Source organism: Ambystoma mexicanum, chromosome 5q (assembly GCF_040938575.1).
Source record: "Ambystoma mexicanum isolate Mex_15411 chromosome 5q, UKY_AmexF1_1, whole genome shotgun sequence".
NCBI classification, from domain to species: domain Eukaryota; kingdom Metazoa; phylum Chordata; class Amphibia; order Caudata; family Ambystomatidae; genus Ambystoma; species Ambystoma mexicanum.
The window spans coordinates 1,275,120,028-1,275,134,059 of NC_090933.1; the positions used below are offsets into that span (position 1 = coordinate 1,275,120,028).

The window sequence follows — 14,032 nt, forward strand, 5'->3', positions numbered from 1 at the left end:
ACTATGAACGCTGCAGGTCGAGAACTTGTGGTAGATGACCATCTCAAGTTCTACTGCTCTCCAGAACAAAAATGGGCCTTGCATGCCGCCACCAATCTCTAATGTCACTCCAATCAGAGTGAACTTGGCTTCAGCTGTTCTCAGCCATACCCTCGGGGGTCTCCTATCGTGGGACCAGCAGTAGATGCTGGCCCCCGACTAGGCTTAACCAATTCTGATGAAGACTTACCCCACTGCCCCGTAGCCCATGGATCTCCATCAATGGGACCAACGGCATAAGTAAGTGGCCCCAGTGATGTGTAGGGCTGGTCTTGCTGAGAATAATGGACGGGAGACTGCATGTCTACATCAACCCCCTCCTCTCACCATGGGGTTTGAACAGGTGTAAAACCCACTCATTAACTCTCCTTTGCCTGGTCATCAATGGTATTCTGGCCAAGGATCATCCCCAAGGTAGCTACAAGTGTGGTGGAATTTGGAGAGTACCCCTAAAAACTGTCACCTAGCGTTTAAGATGCAAAGATGCTTTATTCTGCAATTATAACCAACCTATTCTATTCTATTTAATTGTTATAAAGCGCTAACTCGCCTGCAGGCCTCAGAACACCAACAGACAACACAGAACAGACAAAACAGTCATATTAGGATATTAAGGTGGATCAAGATGCCAATAGATCCACGAATCCAGTGGAAGGGACATAGAGGGTGATCTAAACACCTCCACGATCAAACAGACTGGTTTTGATGGACTTTCTAAATTGAGCGCATGACGGCAGTTGCCTGAGAGAAAAGGGGAGGTTGTTCCAAACCTTCGGACCACATGCATTGAAGTGGAGGGCCTAGTATGTTTTTAATTTGAAGCGTGGTTGTTGCAACAGGTCCTTTTCATTAGACCGAAGAGTTCGTCTAATGGGCATCTTGTAAGTACAGATGAGCAGTACAAGCAAGGCACTTCTAGACCAAGCAGTAGGCTTAAACAGAATCCTTTGAGAAACGGGGAGCCAATGCAGTTTCCTCCGTGTGTTAGTCGCATGGTCTCTGTGCCCTATCCCGCAGACGGCCCAGACTGCTCCGTTTTGGATCATTTGCAGTTTCTTTATATTAGTTGAAGTGGTACCTGCCAATAATCCAAATCAGTAATCCAGATTCGAGTTGATAGTTGCAGCGGCTATTAAAGCTCAATTTAATTCAGAGAGATAGGGTCTAATCTGCCATAGCAGATGGATATTATAGGTGCAGCAGGAACTTATGTGCGCAACAGGTTTGTCAAAATTAAGGTTGCGGCCAGGGAATACTCCAAGGGTATTCACTTGACTTGACTAGAAACCTCGACAGTGGCCCCTCCAACTTGAGACTCTATAATCAGATTCGAGAGACTTCAGCTTGGCCACACTGCCCACAATCAGAATCTTTCTTTTTCTCATCAAGGGATACGAAGTTATAAGGTTTATAGTCAAAGTCGAATGTAATAATGTCGAAAGTCAAAATGTCTAAAAAATAAAGTGGGAAAAAAATATTGAATTTCTTTTTTAGTTGCTTTTTGTTCGAAATGGGGGGTTCCCCGCCCCCAAACCCCTTTTTTTGTAATTTTTTTTTGTTTTACCCCTTTTTTTACCCCCGGAACCCAAAAAAAACCCATAAAAAAATAATAAATTCGACTTTTTTTTCGACATTATGTTTTAGACATTTTTGTAATTCGACATTTTTGACATTATGACTGCACACCAAGTTATCGGTCATTCAGGCCTTAATGGCATTATAGAATCTGGAGACCAACCGGGAGTCTGCCTCATAGGAACCTGTGAGTTCCAGGACAATCTGCGAGTCATCAGCATAGTTTGCATAACTGACTCCCATACTATCCAAGAGGTTAAAGAAAAGCTTGGAGTAAATATAAGTAAAGGGGACACGCCTGAGCCATGAGGCACTTTTCAGTCGAGGACGGCCGCCTCCGACTTAAACTCTCCATGGGCTACACTGGCCCTGCTGGGTCCCAAAAAGGATCTAAACCAACCAATGGCAGGTTTGAAGCATCTGCCCACTTCAGTGAGCCAATTGGGTATGCCAAAGCTTGTTTTAGTGGGCCTTTAAAGACTTCCTGCTCTCTACTCAGGTACGTACCAGGCACTGACTGTTGAGACACTAGGCCCACTTCACTGGTAGGGAAGGACTGCTGGAGCTGCAGGGCCCCAATTATAAGGCAGGAAATTAAAATCCACTTTCTCATTTTACTACTTACCATTTTTCTTGTTTCATTTATTTGAAGTTTTCAATTGCAAAGTGTGGGTGATGTCGCTATCGCTAACTGCGTTTAACGGTTTATTGATAAGCCACCCTCAACACAGAGTTCCTTCCCTCCCCACTAACATGGTTATGCAACAAGCTGTTTAAATGTTAAAAGGTATTTCTACCGTGCACCGTCACCAACAGAGTTGGTCCTCAGGCGCTCTGGCAGATCTGCAAACGAGAAGGCGGGACGGGTTAGTAAGGCGAAGAGGGAGTAGAATAGTGTGAGGGGTGGTGTACTGTTGGCAGTTCTGGCTCGGTGTACACTGTGTGGTGAGCTTTGTGCGAGTGCCGGATCAATGTCAGTCCTCGCATGCTGTTGATGCGGCTTATGTGTTGTTGCAATGTGGTGAAGTGCATGCGGCTTGCGGTGCAAGAGGTAGTTGTGCGAATTGTTTTGGGTGAGTTAAGTAGAGAGTTTGAGCTTTTTTGGTTAGTGGGTTATATGATTTGCAGTTAATCTACACAGTATGCTTAAGAGCCCTGATTTCACGGGTCCTTCATGAGAGGCCCTGGTCCCACTGTAGGCTCTGTTTCAGCCCACAATGGACAGGTGTGTATATCAGACCTACGTTTCGAGTGCCGTGCCATTTCGTGGAGAGGTCTGGACTTCACAATAAGCTACACCTCACCATACAGCATGCAAGGACGAAGGCTATCCCCAGATAAGACATTCCTGCAAAGTGGGGGAAATGTCTGGCTCCTCGGTGGGTGGGCTTCAGCAAATAACAGGCAGAGACAGAGGCACAGCCCAACTTGGGGTGAAGCCTAAAAGGGGATAGTGCCAGGCATCACTGTGCATTTAATGCTCTTGCTAATAATCATAGATCTGTCCATATGCGGTGCAGTCCAGCAACACCATTCCAGCCCAGTGTGGCTATCGAAAACATTCAGCATTCCATCCAATGCTGCACATGCCACCATTCACAACTCTAGATGTGTCGCTTGTCAAACCCTCACGAGTTCAAGTGGGAATGGCACCTACCAAACATCCACCATCCAATTGAGATGTGGCGCAGGCCGACATCCACCATCCATCCATACACGTCACATGTCACTATCCACAGCTCTAAGTGTTGCTTGTAAGTTTTCACGGCTCTGACCAGGTCTTCAGTCTTCACTGTCCTACTCTCATGGGTATCTCTCCTTGTGCCTTGTGATGCGTCATCGAATGCCTTCCCTAGGCTCCGTTTGTGTTCGATCGCTTGTTGGGAATCAGGATAAGTTTCTACCTTCATTGCTGTTTTAGCAGTGTTTGTGTTCTTGTGGGCGATCTTTGGTTACACATTGAAGAGCCAGGATTGAAGCAGTTTCCTGAATACTAGGTGGTTTCTTGTGTTCTGTATGTCCTTTGGTAAGCCATTCCAAGTTTTCTGAGCCTGGTGAGAGAAAGAGGATCCTCCATGCTTTCTCTTGTTGTAGGATTACGGTTCCAGGCGGATATCGTTGCTTGATCAGAGCATTCTTGTTGGCTGATGTAGGCGTAGTTTATCCCTGAGGAATTAGGCGCCTTGGCTGTGTATTGCTCTGTGTGTGATGCACATTGATTTGAATTATATTTGTTTTATTGGTAGCCAGTGTAGTATTTTTAGCGCAGGTGTGATGTGCTCTCTTCGGGGTAGTTTCAGAAGGAGTCTGGCTGCTGCATTTTGTATGCATTATAGTTTGTTTAGTAGTCGTTCAGGCATACCGAGGTATAGGCTATTGGCATAATCTACTCTTCACATGAGGAGGGCTATGATGGTAAGTGTTCTGTTGGTGAATGATAGGAATGATAGGATCCTTTTTGCCGCTCGCAGGAGAAAGCAGCATTTCTTGAGTAGAGCGTTGAATGTGGCTCTAGAGCAGGCGTGCACAAATGATTTTGACAGAGGGCCGAAAGTACCTTACGTGATGGATATAATGGGCCGAAAAGTAAATGTGGGTGGGGCGGTAGGCGCAGCATGGCGTAGCAGGAGGCTTTTTCAACCCCCTATTTCTTATTAAACACATGGAAAAAGAAAAGGTTTTTGAGGTGTAACAATTTTTATTTGTATTCCAAACTTACATTTCGTACTACACATTTTCCATGTTATCATTTATTTCTATTTAGTTATTGCATATCGTCTGTTTAATTAAATTATATATATTTTATTGACCCTTGATTGGACATTCCGTTATTTTGGACTGCTATAGTTTGCTGTTTGGGTTGCCCAAGAGGAGCATGGCCTTCGTTGAGTCAGATTTCCAAAAAAAGCAAAGGATGTACATCTCCTAACTGTGCCTGTTTTAGCTTTATTATTGGGTTCACTCTTGGAGTGTGACACTATGCCCCATGGCCCCCACCGAAACACTATGACCCATGACACCCACCCCTCAAGCATACACCGTGTACCCATACAGACCCGTAACCCCCCCCCCAACTCAGCATACAAACTAACAAGCATACACCATGCACCCATACAGACCCGTAACCCCCCCCACCCCCAACTCAGCACACAAACCTACAAGCATACACCAATACACTATGCACCCATACAGACACGATCCCCCCCCCATCCCCCAAACTCACAAGCATACACCATACAGACACCCACACCCCAACTCACCATACATACTGCTGGTAAAATAGCTCAGCGGGTTGAGCGCTTGCTGCTGCGATCTGATTGTGATCTGCAGGTCACAGGTTCGAATCCCGGCAAGGCCAACTCCACCTTTCATCCTTCCGAGGACGATAAAGGAGTACCAATTTCAGTTGGGTGATACTGTATGTAAATATGTGCTCTGTAAAGCACTTTGGATAAAGGCGCTATATAAATAACACATCATTATCATTATCATCATACAAACTCAAAAGCATACACCATGCACCCATACAGACTCTAAATTCCACCCTGCATCTCAACATACACTGCACTATCACGCACAAACTCACTCTCAGGCAGACCAGACACCCCCCCCCCCCCACCCCAGCATCACAACATACATTGCATTATAACTCAAAAACCTACTGGCAGGACAGACCTGACAAACATACAAGCAGGACAAAGACCCGACACACACAAACAGCCTCCCTTCAAAATATGTACTTAACGGATGTGTTACAAGGCAGGCTAGCTGGAACGCTGGACGCTGGTGAGGTCTCTGGTACTACGGCTGGCGTGGCAAGGCTGAAATGCCTTCCAGCATCGAGCCTTACTCACCACGCCAGCTGTAGTGCTGGCCCCCCATTGGTGCGGCGCACACGCACTACGTGACTCGTAGGAGCTACGAGGTGCGTGTGACCTGAGCCAATGAGGGTCAGTGTTTTGTCCGGCCTGGAAGACCAACTAAGACTTTTCCTAATAGAGGGCGGTTGCGGGACGCACTCCACTATGAAAGTCTTTGTTGTTGACGGGCCGGACTAAACAGCATGACGGCGGCAACTGGCCTACGGGCCGCAAGTTGTGCACCCGTGCTCTACAGTGAGCTTGTGGTCCATTAGGACCCTAAGGTTTTTTTTTTTTTTTACCACATACAATCGACGATGGTGCTGGGGTCGTGCCGAGTTCTTTTGGCCAAGGGATGTAGTTGTTGTCTCCTCTGTTTTTTGTGACAATCATTATCTCCGTTTTGCCTGGGTTAATTTTGAGGTGGTTCAAGTTCATCCAGTTGAATATTTCACAAAGGCAGTTCTCTAGTGTGTTCTCTTCTCGGGAGTCTTGTACTTTGAAGATTATTTGTGTGTCGTCGGCGTAGTTGTAGCAGGTGAGGCTGTGTCTTTTGATTTTGATTAATCGGTATAGGTAGATGTTGAATAAGAGCAGGAAGAAGGAAGATCCTTGTGGTACTCCACATGTGCAGTTTCTTGGGTTGGACTTGAACGGTTTCATCCATACGGTTTCCGTTCTGTTTGTTAGGAATGATTTGATCCATAATAGGGCAATGTCTGTTATTCCCAGTTCTTCTAATCACGTTATGAGGATGTCGTGGTTGACTGTGTTGAAGGATGCAAATAGGTCTAGAAGTATCAAGGCAGTATTGTTGTCCAAGTCTGTGTTTTTAGGTCATCCCATGTAGAGAGGAGAGACGATTCCGTTCCTCTCATTGGCCTGAAGCCAACTTGTGCCTGGTCTCGTAGGTGGTGCTCTTCTATGAAATCTTGTGCTTTGTAAACGTACATTTCTAGCAGTTTGGCTATGTATGGGATATAGGAGATGGGTCTGTAGTTGGATAAGTCCTCTACGTTTCCTGCTGTGTCTGAGTAGCAGCCTGAGGTACGCCGATTTGAAGGCCTGTGGCACTTTACCTGTTGCGATTGAAAGGTTGAGTACATTCCTATGGTATTCCATGGGAGTTCCTTGGATGAGAATAGATTTGTATAAATCCTGGGGGCAGGGGTCTTCGGGAAAGCCTGATTTTTTTTTTTATTTACCAGTTTGACGAAAGTCTCCCCTGATATTTCTGGGAATCTTCGTAGTTTGTTTGGATGTTCCTCATGAGGGTAGGTGGGGTCTGTAGTGGGATCGCGTGGTCTGTTTTGTATGGTTTGTGGGATGGTAATGATTTTATTTGTGAAGTGGTCTCCTAGGTCATTGCATAGTTTCATTGATGGAATTGGCGTGTTGTTGCATCCAGGTGGGTTTTTTTATTTCATTTATGATTTTTAAGAGTTCTTTGAAGAGTTCTTTTTGGGTGTTTGGTGCTTCGAAGATTCCGTTATCGTAGTGTTTCCTCTTTGCTTTTTGTATGAGCGGATCTCTTGCAAAAATTTTAGTTTAACAGATTTTCTTTTTAGCCTTCTCTCAGAAACATCACGCCCCTTGGATCCCTCTCGCCTGAGCTAACAATGAGCCAAGAACCAGGCTGGTGTACGGGAAATATATTGGTATTTATTTAAATTAGAAGTAATAGAAATTAGAACAAACATTTTAAAAAACCTTATCTGTGGCACAACACAATCAACTTCTCTCATAAATAAAACACAAAAGTGAGTTAAAAAGACAATTGCAATTATTCACTTTCGGTAAATTTCACGTCACTAAATAATTACACTGATCAATAACAAAGGCACTTATGTACCGTTGTGCGATTTTGATTTTCCTGCAGGCTGAAAAGGCTAGCAGTAGGATTTCAAGATTGGTGATGATTATTTCACCCATACTTTTGGTTTAAAATAAACACCGGGTGATTTATTGGTTTGTTTTTCAGACACCCCTCCCCCCCTTGCTTTTGTCTATTTTGGAAAGTCATACAGAAAAATTGGAATGCTTTGGGGGAAATTATGAATTTCAGAACCCCCTTGCTGAAAGGCCTCTGTTGGGGAAGCTGGATAAAAAGGTTGGAATGATTCAAGAACAAAGACACCCCTCTTAATAAATCAGGGTCAGCTGGACAACAAGGATTACCCAATTAATGTATAGGTTCTAGTTTTCAGCACACACTGAAGTGAGCTTTGATAATTTAGAATGGTAACAAAATTCATCCCCTTGGTGTTCTGCCAAATGGGGAATTACATTTATATATTTGGTTAAATAGGCTAAGGATCTACAGTTTTGCCCTCCCCCCCACCCACTACAACGGGAAAGGATTCAAGGCAAGCAGACTCTCCCACCTTTTGGTTTCCCAGGGCTCAGTTCTACTTACATAGCAAGCCTCTGTTTAAGGTTCAGGAAAGCCAGCTGCATCTAAGGACACACTGGAAAGATAGGGCAGGGGTCTGGTCACTCCACTCTCAAGATGGCCTCCCGCTCTCCACCATAGGACCCAGTCAGCTTTGAGGCCTTCCTAGAAATAGACAGCTGCGCCCAGACGCACACTCCGAAATCTCCTCAAGTTTCTTCTTACAGCTGTCAGATGGTAAGTTTCAGCAGCCTTCCTGATGGTCTGTCTCTTGTCTGCCTGTTCCAGTCTTTCTCCTTTTACTGTGTCCCCCTGTCTAGTTTTTTACTAGTGCAGGCCCCCCTTATATAGCAGCGATGACACCACCAATTTTACAATCTTGGGGAAGTACCCTGCAATAATCCCTGCCACTAGGATTGGACAGTTACCGCTCCTTTCTTTTCCCAAATCCAGCCTCTAAGTCAGGATTGGTTTAGGGGTTTGGAGCGACATGGCAATTCCCCATTTGTAATCATCCTTTGTTCTCCTTTCAACATTTTGTCAAAAACTAGTTATGTATCACAACTTCCTAATTTTACTAGCAACTGCCGACTAAACGAATTTTCTGTCTCTGCTAATCATAGGCAATTAGATAAGCCGGCCACCAAATCTGTATCATGTAGCACAGCCATGTTAATGTTAAAGGACATTTGTACCATGCACTATCACCACTGAGTGGTCCCCTGGCGGCTCTGAATGAGGAAGGGAAGGTGAGTTAGTGGGAGGAGGCTGGAAAAGTGCAAGAGTGCAGTGATGTGCTGTTGGCAGCCTCAGCCTGTTGGGTCCGTTGGCTGGGTCAGGGGCGTTTGTGGCCGGTAGTCGTCGTGTACTGATGTGCGAGTCTATGTGTGTTTATAGTTTTGTTGTTGCAGTGTAGTGAAGTGAAGTGTATGCGGTTTGTTGTGCTGGAGGTTTGTGTTTGGTTTGGAGTTTGAGGGACTTTTCTGCCAGTTTGGGACCTGAGTTTGTGGCACCTTCCTGCCGTTTCCATAAAAAGCTAAACAGTTATAAATATGTAAGTTATTAAGCATATCCCTAATTTCAATTTCCACCCGCTAACCAACTCTCACATGTTCAGATCAGCCAGAAACCTAGTTTAACTGGCCCTTACAGTTCTCAGAGTCAAAGGAAGATACATTTTACATCCCTAAAATCGCCTGGAAATTACATACAAAATGTTAGGGATGAAATTCACCCGCATTATGATTGCTGAGAAAAAGGCCTAAATGATAATAGTCCTTTTAAATAAATTGTGAATGTTCATGTGGGACAAATGGTCCTGCTCCTGTTTCCGGCCATTTGTTTTCACTGGGTCAGCCTGTACCTGTATCGGTCTCCTTTGTGTTGGAAGCTTGCTCTTTGAAGTGGGTGCATCCCTTTTCACACAATAGTCGTGCTCCAGCCAAGGATGACTTTTCTTGAAGTCCCTGCTTTCAGACCCAGCAGGCCTGTAGAACACTGAATTTCGACGCCTTTAGCAGGACATTTATATTGGGGTTGGTCATTAGATGGGAGATGTGACATTCAGGCTGAAAGTGGGAGTTGCCCTTGTGAAGTTTTGCCCACAGCCAGCAAAACGGTCTTCCTTGGGCTGACATTTTTTTCATGAAGACAAAGTGGCTCTTCAAATGTCACTGGAGGTAGTGTGGGTGAAACATAATATACATTGCTCTTTGTCAACTCACACATCAAGTTTTGTTTTCCTGACATTTTTCTGTGAGCAGTGATATTTTTTTCACTTTTACTTTTTCAAAAACCGTTTTTATTTGCACCCACATATGCAGGCTGTTTCTGTCTTCAATATTTAAAAATCCTGTTTTCCATGGGACAGGGATCTTTGAATCCTCCTTTTGTTAAATTAATATGCTGCTTATCCATTGGTAATGATAGGTAGGCCCCTTTCCACATGGCCCTTTATTATTAAACAAAAATAAATGCCAGGCCATATTTGTTTGCGTTTAAAATCTTGCTATTCCTGTGAAAGGGACTTCTGTTTTGGGCCTTTAAATGCACCCCACATGCGCATATAAATGTATTTTAATGATCTCTTCTTTACATCTACTTAACCTGCATTGTGTTAAAGACCTAATGAATTCATATTTTTGCACCTGTGTTGACTATTTTATTTCATTACATTTTGTGTGGTTAACTGTACTATTACACAACCCCCATATCACCTGAAGTCCGACTTACTGCTCAGTCTACACTGCCTTGACAGACGTTGGATAGACTCAAGTGTTAATTATCCTGTTCATCAAATAGTGTGGCCTCACAGAACCCTCCCACGGGTCTGGTACTGAAAAGCCATCCCAACAGTGTTCAAAAGTGTTAGGGAGAATTTACATTTTAGTGCTTAAATTGACTTTGCCCTAGCCTGGCTTCCTGAATGAGGAAGGGGTTAACTAACTTTGCATTTGGAGGGTATTCAAAAGTACTTATCTGCTTTCAGAATATTTGTGAGATCTCTTGTTTTATCCTAATAAACTTTTCCTTTCTCAAACTCTTAAGTCTGATTCTAAATGCCAACCGTGATATATTCATGTCCACAGTGTCCTAGTTACTAAAGTCACCTGAGGGTGTCGGAAAGTGTCTCTGTGCCATCCCAAAAGGGTACTTACTGATTTAGAAATATTAAGAGTGTATTTTGGAGTTTGTGTTTTACTATTATATTGCCCCTTCTGAAGAAGGCTTACCCGAACTGACTTAAATAAATGAATAATTGTTTATTCAAGAAACCTTGTGTGTATGTTTATTTGAATACTTGTCACTGTGAATCTCTAACTCCCCTACAGCTCAAATTGACCCCTCTTGAGATAAACCTGGCTGCTCAATCATGCTACCAACCTGTGTTGTACAGACTTATACCAAAGGTTGGGTTCCTATTGCCAGGTGGTCAGGGTTGTAGTGCACCCAAAGGGTACTGCATGCAATCTTGCCTAACAGGCTCCACTCACTCAAGAGTTCAGAAAAAGGTTGATAAGTCCAGCAAAAGGTGCTAGGGGTCTCACTAGGAGAGGGGATGAAGCATTACAATGATATATCTCCATAACACTACCCAAGCAATACATGATCAACGTAGGCAGTTATCACTTTCATTCTCAAAACGATTTATTTTTTCTCACTCGCACATCTGGTGCAGGAAGAAGGGCATTTTTATTAGGTCAAATGGGCAGTTGGCTTGTGCATAACCTCAACTACACAACAGAGCTAGCGTCTTACCTCAAGGAGTTTATCTCCAACACGGACTCCGGCACGGGCTGCTGGACCCTCCTCAGCCACTCGGGAGATAAAGATGCCCTGAAAAAGACGTGACTGATTCAGTTGAAGGTTCACCACATGACAAAGAACAGGAAAATAGCGACATTCCCATTAAGCTAGACTATGGAACACATTTTATCAAGGCATCATACCATGTAAGAACCCGAGGAAATGAGCTATACACACTTTTCCAAAACAAGAAATAATCTGACATATGACCATTTTTACATACTAGCAATGGACATTCTGTAGCTTTTATTTGTTTTTGAGTCACATGCTAGGCATAATAAACCATCAAGTGGTTGGATCCGAGTATTACAAGTTAATTACTGAAACAAAAAGATAGGCTTAGAAAGGGGCATTCCTGAAACATTAACAATGTATGGGACACCCACAATGCTCCTCCAAGTCTATGCTTCTCGCCTTGCTTTTCGGTTTGTGTTTAAAGAGTGGGGTTAGGTGTGCTTATATATGTAATTAAAACCAATGAATGGCATTTCTCTAAGCCACTGCAAATCCCTACAAACATATCAAGAAAATCATGTGATATTTACATTTATTTCTGTAACCCAAGAAAGGGGAGGATGGACAAGAGCATAGAACTTAAACATGACAAAGTCCAGAAAGACTATTACTAGTAGGTAATGTTCATCTTGCTTGTGATTCACATGGTATACACAAATGTTAGGGAGATTTTTGTACACACCCCTTGCTTGTGAAATATGCAAAATTATCTATCCTGGGGTTTTCAGGGTTTCACTCTAAAGGTAGACCAAACTCTAATTTTAGTAATTGCGGCAGACCAATCAGGCATCACTCATGGGAGGTAAAAAACCAGTGGATTGGTCGTGTTGGGGTCCTTATACACACATCTAGAATACACTACAGATATCATGTAAATTATAAACAGCGTTTAAGAAAGGGTTACACATAAAACAGATGGGTACTTGGGTTAGAACACACTAGAGCAGTATACACACAAAAACAGTACATAAGGCCTTCACAGACGTTCCCCATCCTTAAGTTAAATGTATGGCCTAGAAGTAGTGGCAAAGTCAGGACATTTGTAGTGCGCTAAGGGATTGGGAGAAAAAAAGTAACATACATCAAGTCATTCAAGATCCCCAAATGCCACACATGGATAGTCACAGTAGTTTCACCTACCATGTAGTACATTGTACAATAACGGTTGTACAAGTAGACCATAAACTTAATATAAGGGCTAGAAGAGGGCAGTTCAATACACAACAGGGCCAAAAGGGCCCATCAACATGCAGAATAAGCTTACAGACTCTAGACCTCTCATTTTACTCTAGGAAACATTTTACAAAAACGTTACTGCTGTGAAAGATTTTAATTTTGCTGCTTTCCCTCCTTGGACATCTATGGAACCTTTTCAAATGGATTTCTAGAATCTGGCTTGGTGGACAGATTTTAGGAGGCCACCCAAGTTATAGTAAAAGGGGAACTGGTTAGCCAAAACCCAATCAAGGTAGCAATAGGGAGCAGTAAAGGCTTATTCTCTAGAGTGTTTGAGTGGGGTCATGGGACCACAATGAGTCCACACATTATTTTATTTGGCTTTGTAGAGCGCACTACAGCTTGCAGGCTTCGAGGCACTGTAACAGAGCTTAAGTAGGCTTACTTGAGGGTTACAATGAAGCCGCTCATGAGAACTTTATCACATTACAGGGTGACATGTTTTGGAGCATCACAGGTTACATCACAGGATACATCACACTTTAATACAATTTATACAGTCCTATAAAAATACAGTGGTTTATTATAGGCCTTCTGATCACACTGAAAAATGAATCCAACATGTAGTATCGCACAACACTCTGATACAAATATATACAGTCATCCAAAGATCAAATATACATCGAATAATTTAGCAGAAGCATTTCGTATTTTAGAAGCAGTCAATTATGGAACCATATAACAAGTAAATAACCTATTTTAAGTCCAAATCATAAGATGAATAGGACTTTGTGCCCAAAAGTCAAAGGAGCCGCAATGCTCCTCGCCAAAATGTTGTCCTGTAGGTAAATTACATTATCTTGTGCTGGTGATAGTTTAAAAGTTCTACAATAATTTTACCAGCAGTAAGTATTGTCGTCTTCTATTCCAGACCCAAGGTTGACCCAGGGGTAGGATACTCAACCCAGGTTTGATGACCAAAACAAGAGCGGAATGGAATAAGGAGACAAAAGGGACTAGTTACCAATATTATCCTATGGAGTACAGGGAGGCGGGGGACAGATAGCCTGTGTTTACTTACCACCCCCTGACACCAATTGTTCCAGCCTTCATTGTGGATCATCTGGGGGCTGCTAGGGGGTTCCATCATCCGCCGTTAGTTCCCGTGAGAGGTGCCCAGGAGTTGCAGGTTCAAGGATTCTTCCGGTCAGGTGCAGCTGCAAGATGCATCCTCTGTTGATGAAATGCAGGCAACACCGATGCAGACCTCCTCAGGACACTTCAGAGGACGACGAAAGGCAAGCCCCAGCTACAACCTCTGCACAAAAGCAACAGGCGTCCTTCCAGTTGTGGTCACAGAAGGTGTTCCAGGACAGGATACCTTGATGCTGAAATGTGGGCAGAAGGCGACCACCCAAGTTCCGGACCCAAAAGTGGAAGGCCATGCTTCTGGCGAGTTAGCCCACACAAGAGCTGGTCAGTGGCCCGGACAGTCCAGGAACAATTACGAAAGCTCAGAAGGGCAGGATCCTTGGGAAATCAGTAGAGACTAGTCGGTCCCACATGAGCAAGGTCTGAAGCACCGCTCAGGTCTTCGGCGATCGTATTCGGAGTCAGAACTAGAAGCAAGTCCAAGCCCACCAACGGCCGAAACACAAGTCGCCAACGG

The 14,032-nt window shown here is 43.8% G+C and overlaps 1 protein-coding gene across 27 annotated transcripts in view; it reads right to left on the reverse strand.

Moving 5' to 3' along the window:
• SCRIB (scribble planar cell polarity protein) overlaps nt 1–14,032 on the reverse strand; it is a 1,329,907-nt gene that overhangs the window by 628,059 nt on the left and 687,816 nt on the right. For all 27 annotated transcript variants that reach the window (XR_011278687.1, XM_069621824.1, XM_069621823.1 and 24 more), the window contains one exon: nt 11,125–11,202. Coding sequence is in view for 26 of the 27 variants with exons in the window: in XM_069621824.1 (XP_069477925.1) it covers nt 11,125–11,202 (78 nt within the window). In the remaining variant the exon portion in view is untranslated. The remainder of the gene's footprint in view (nt 1–11,124; nt 11,203–14,032) is intronic.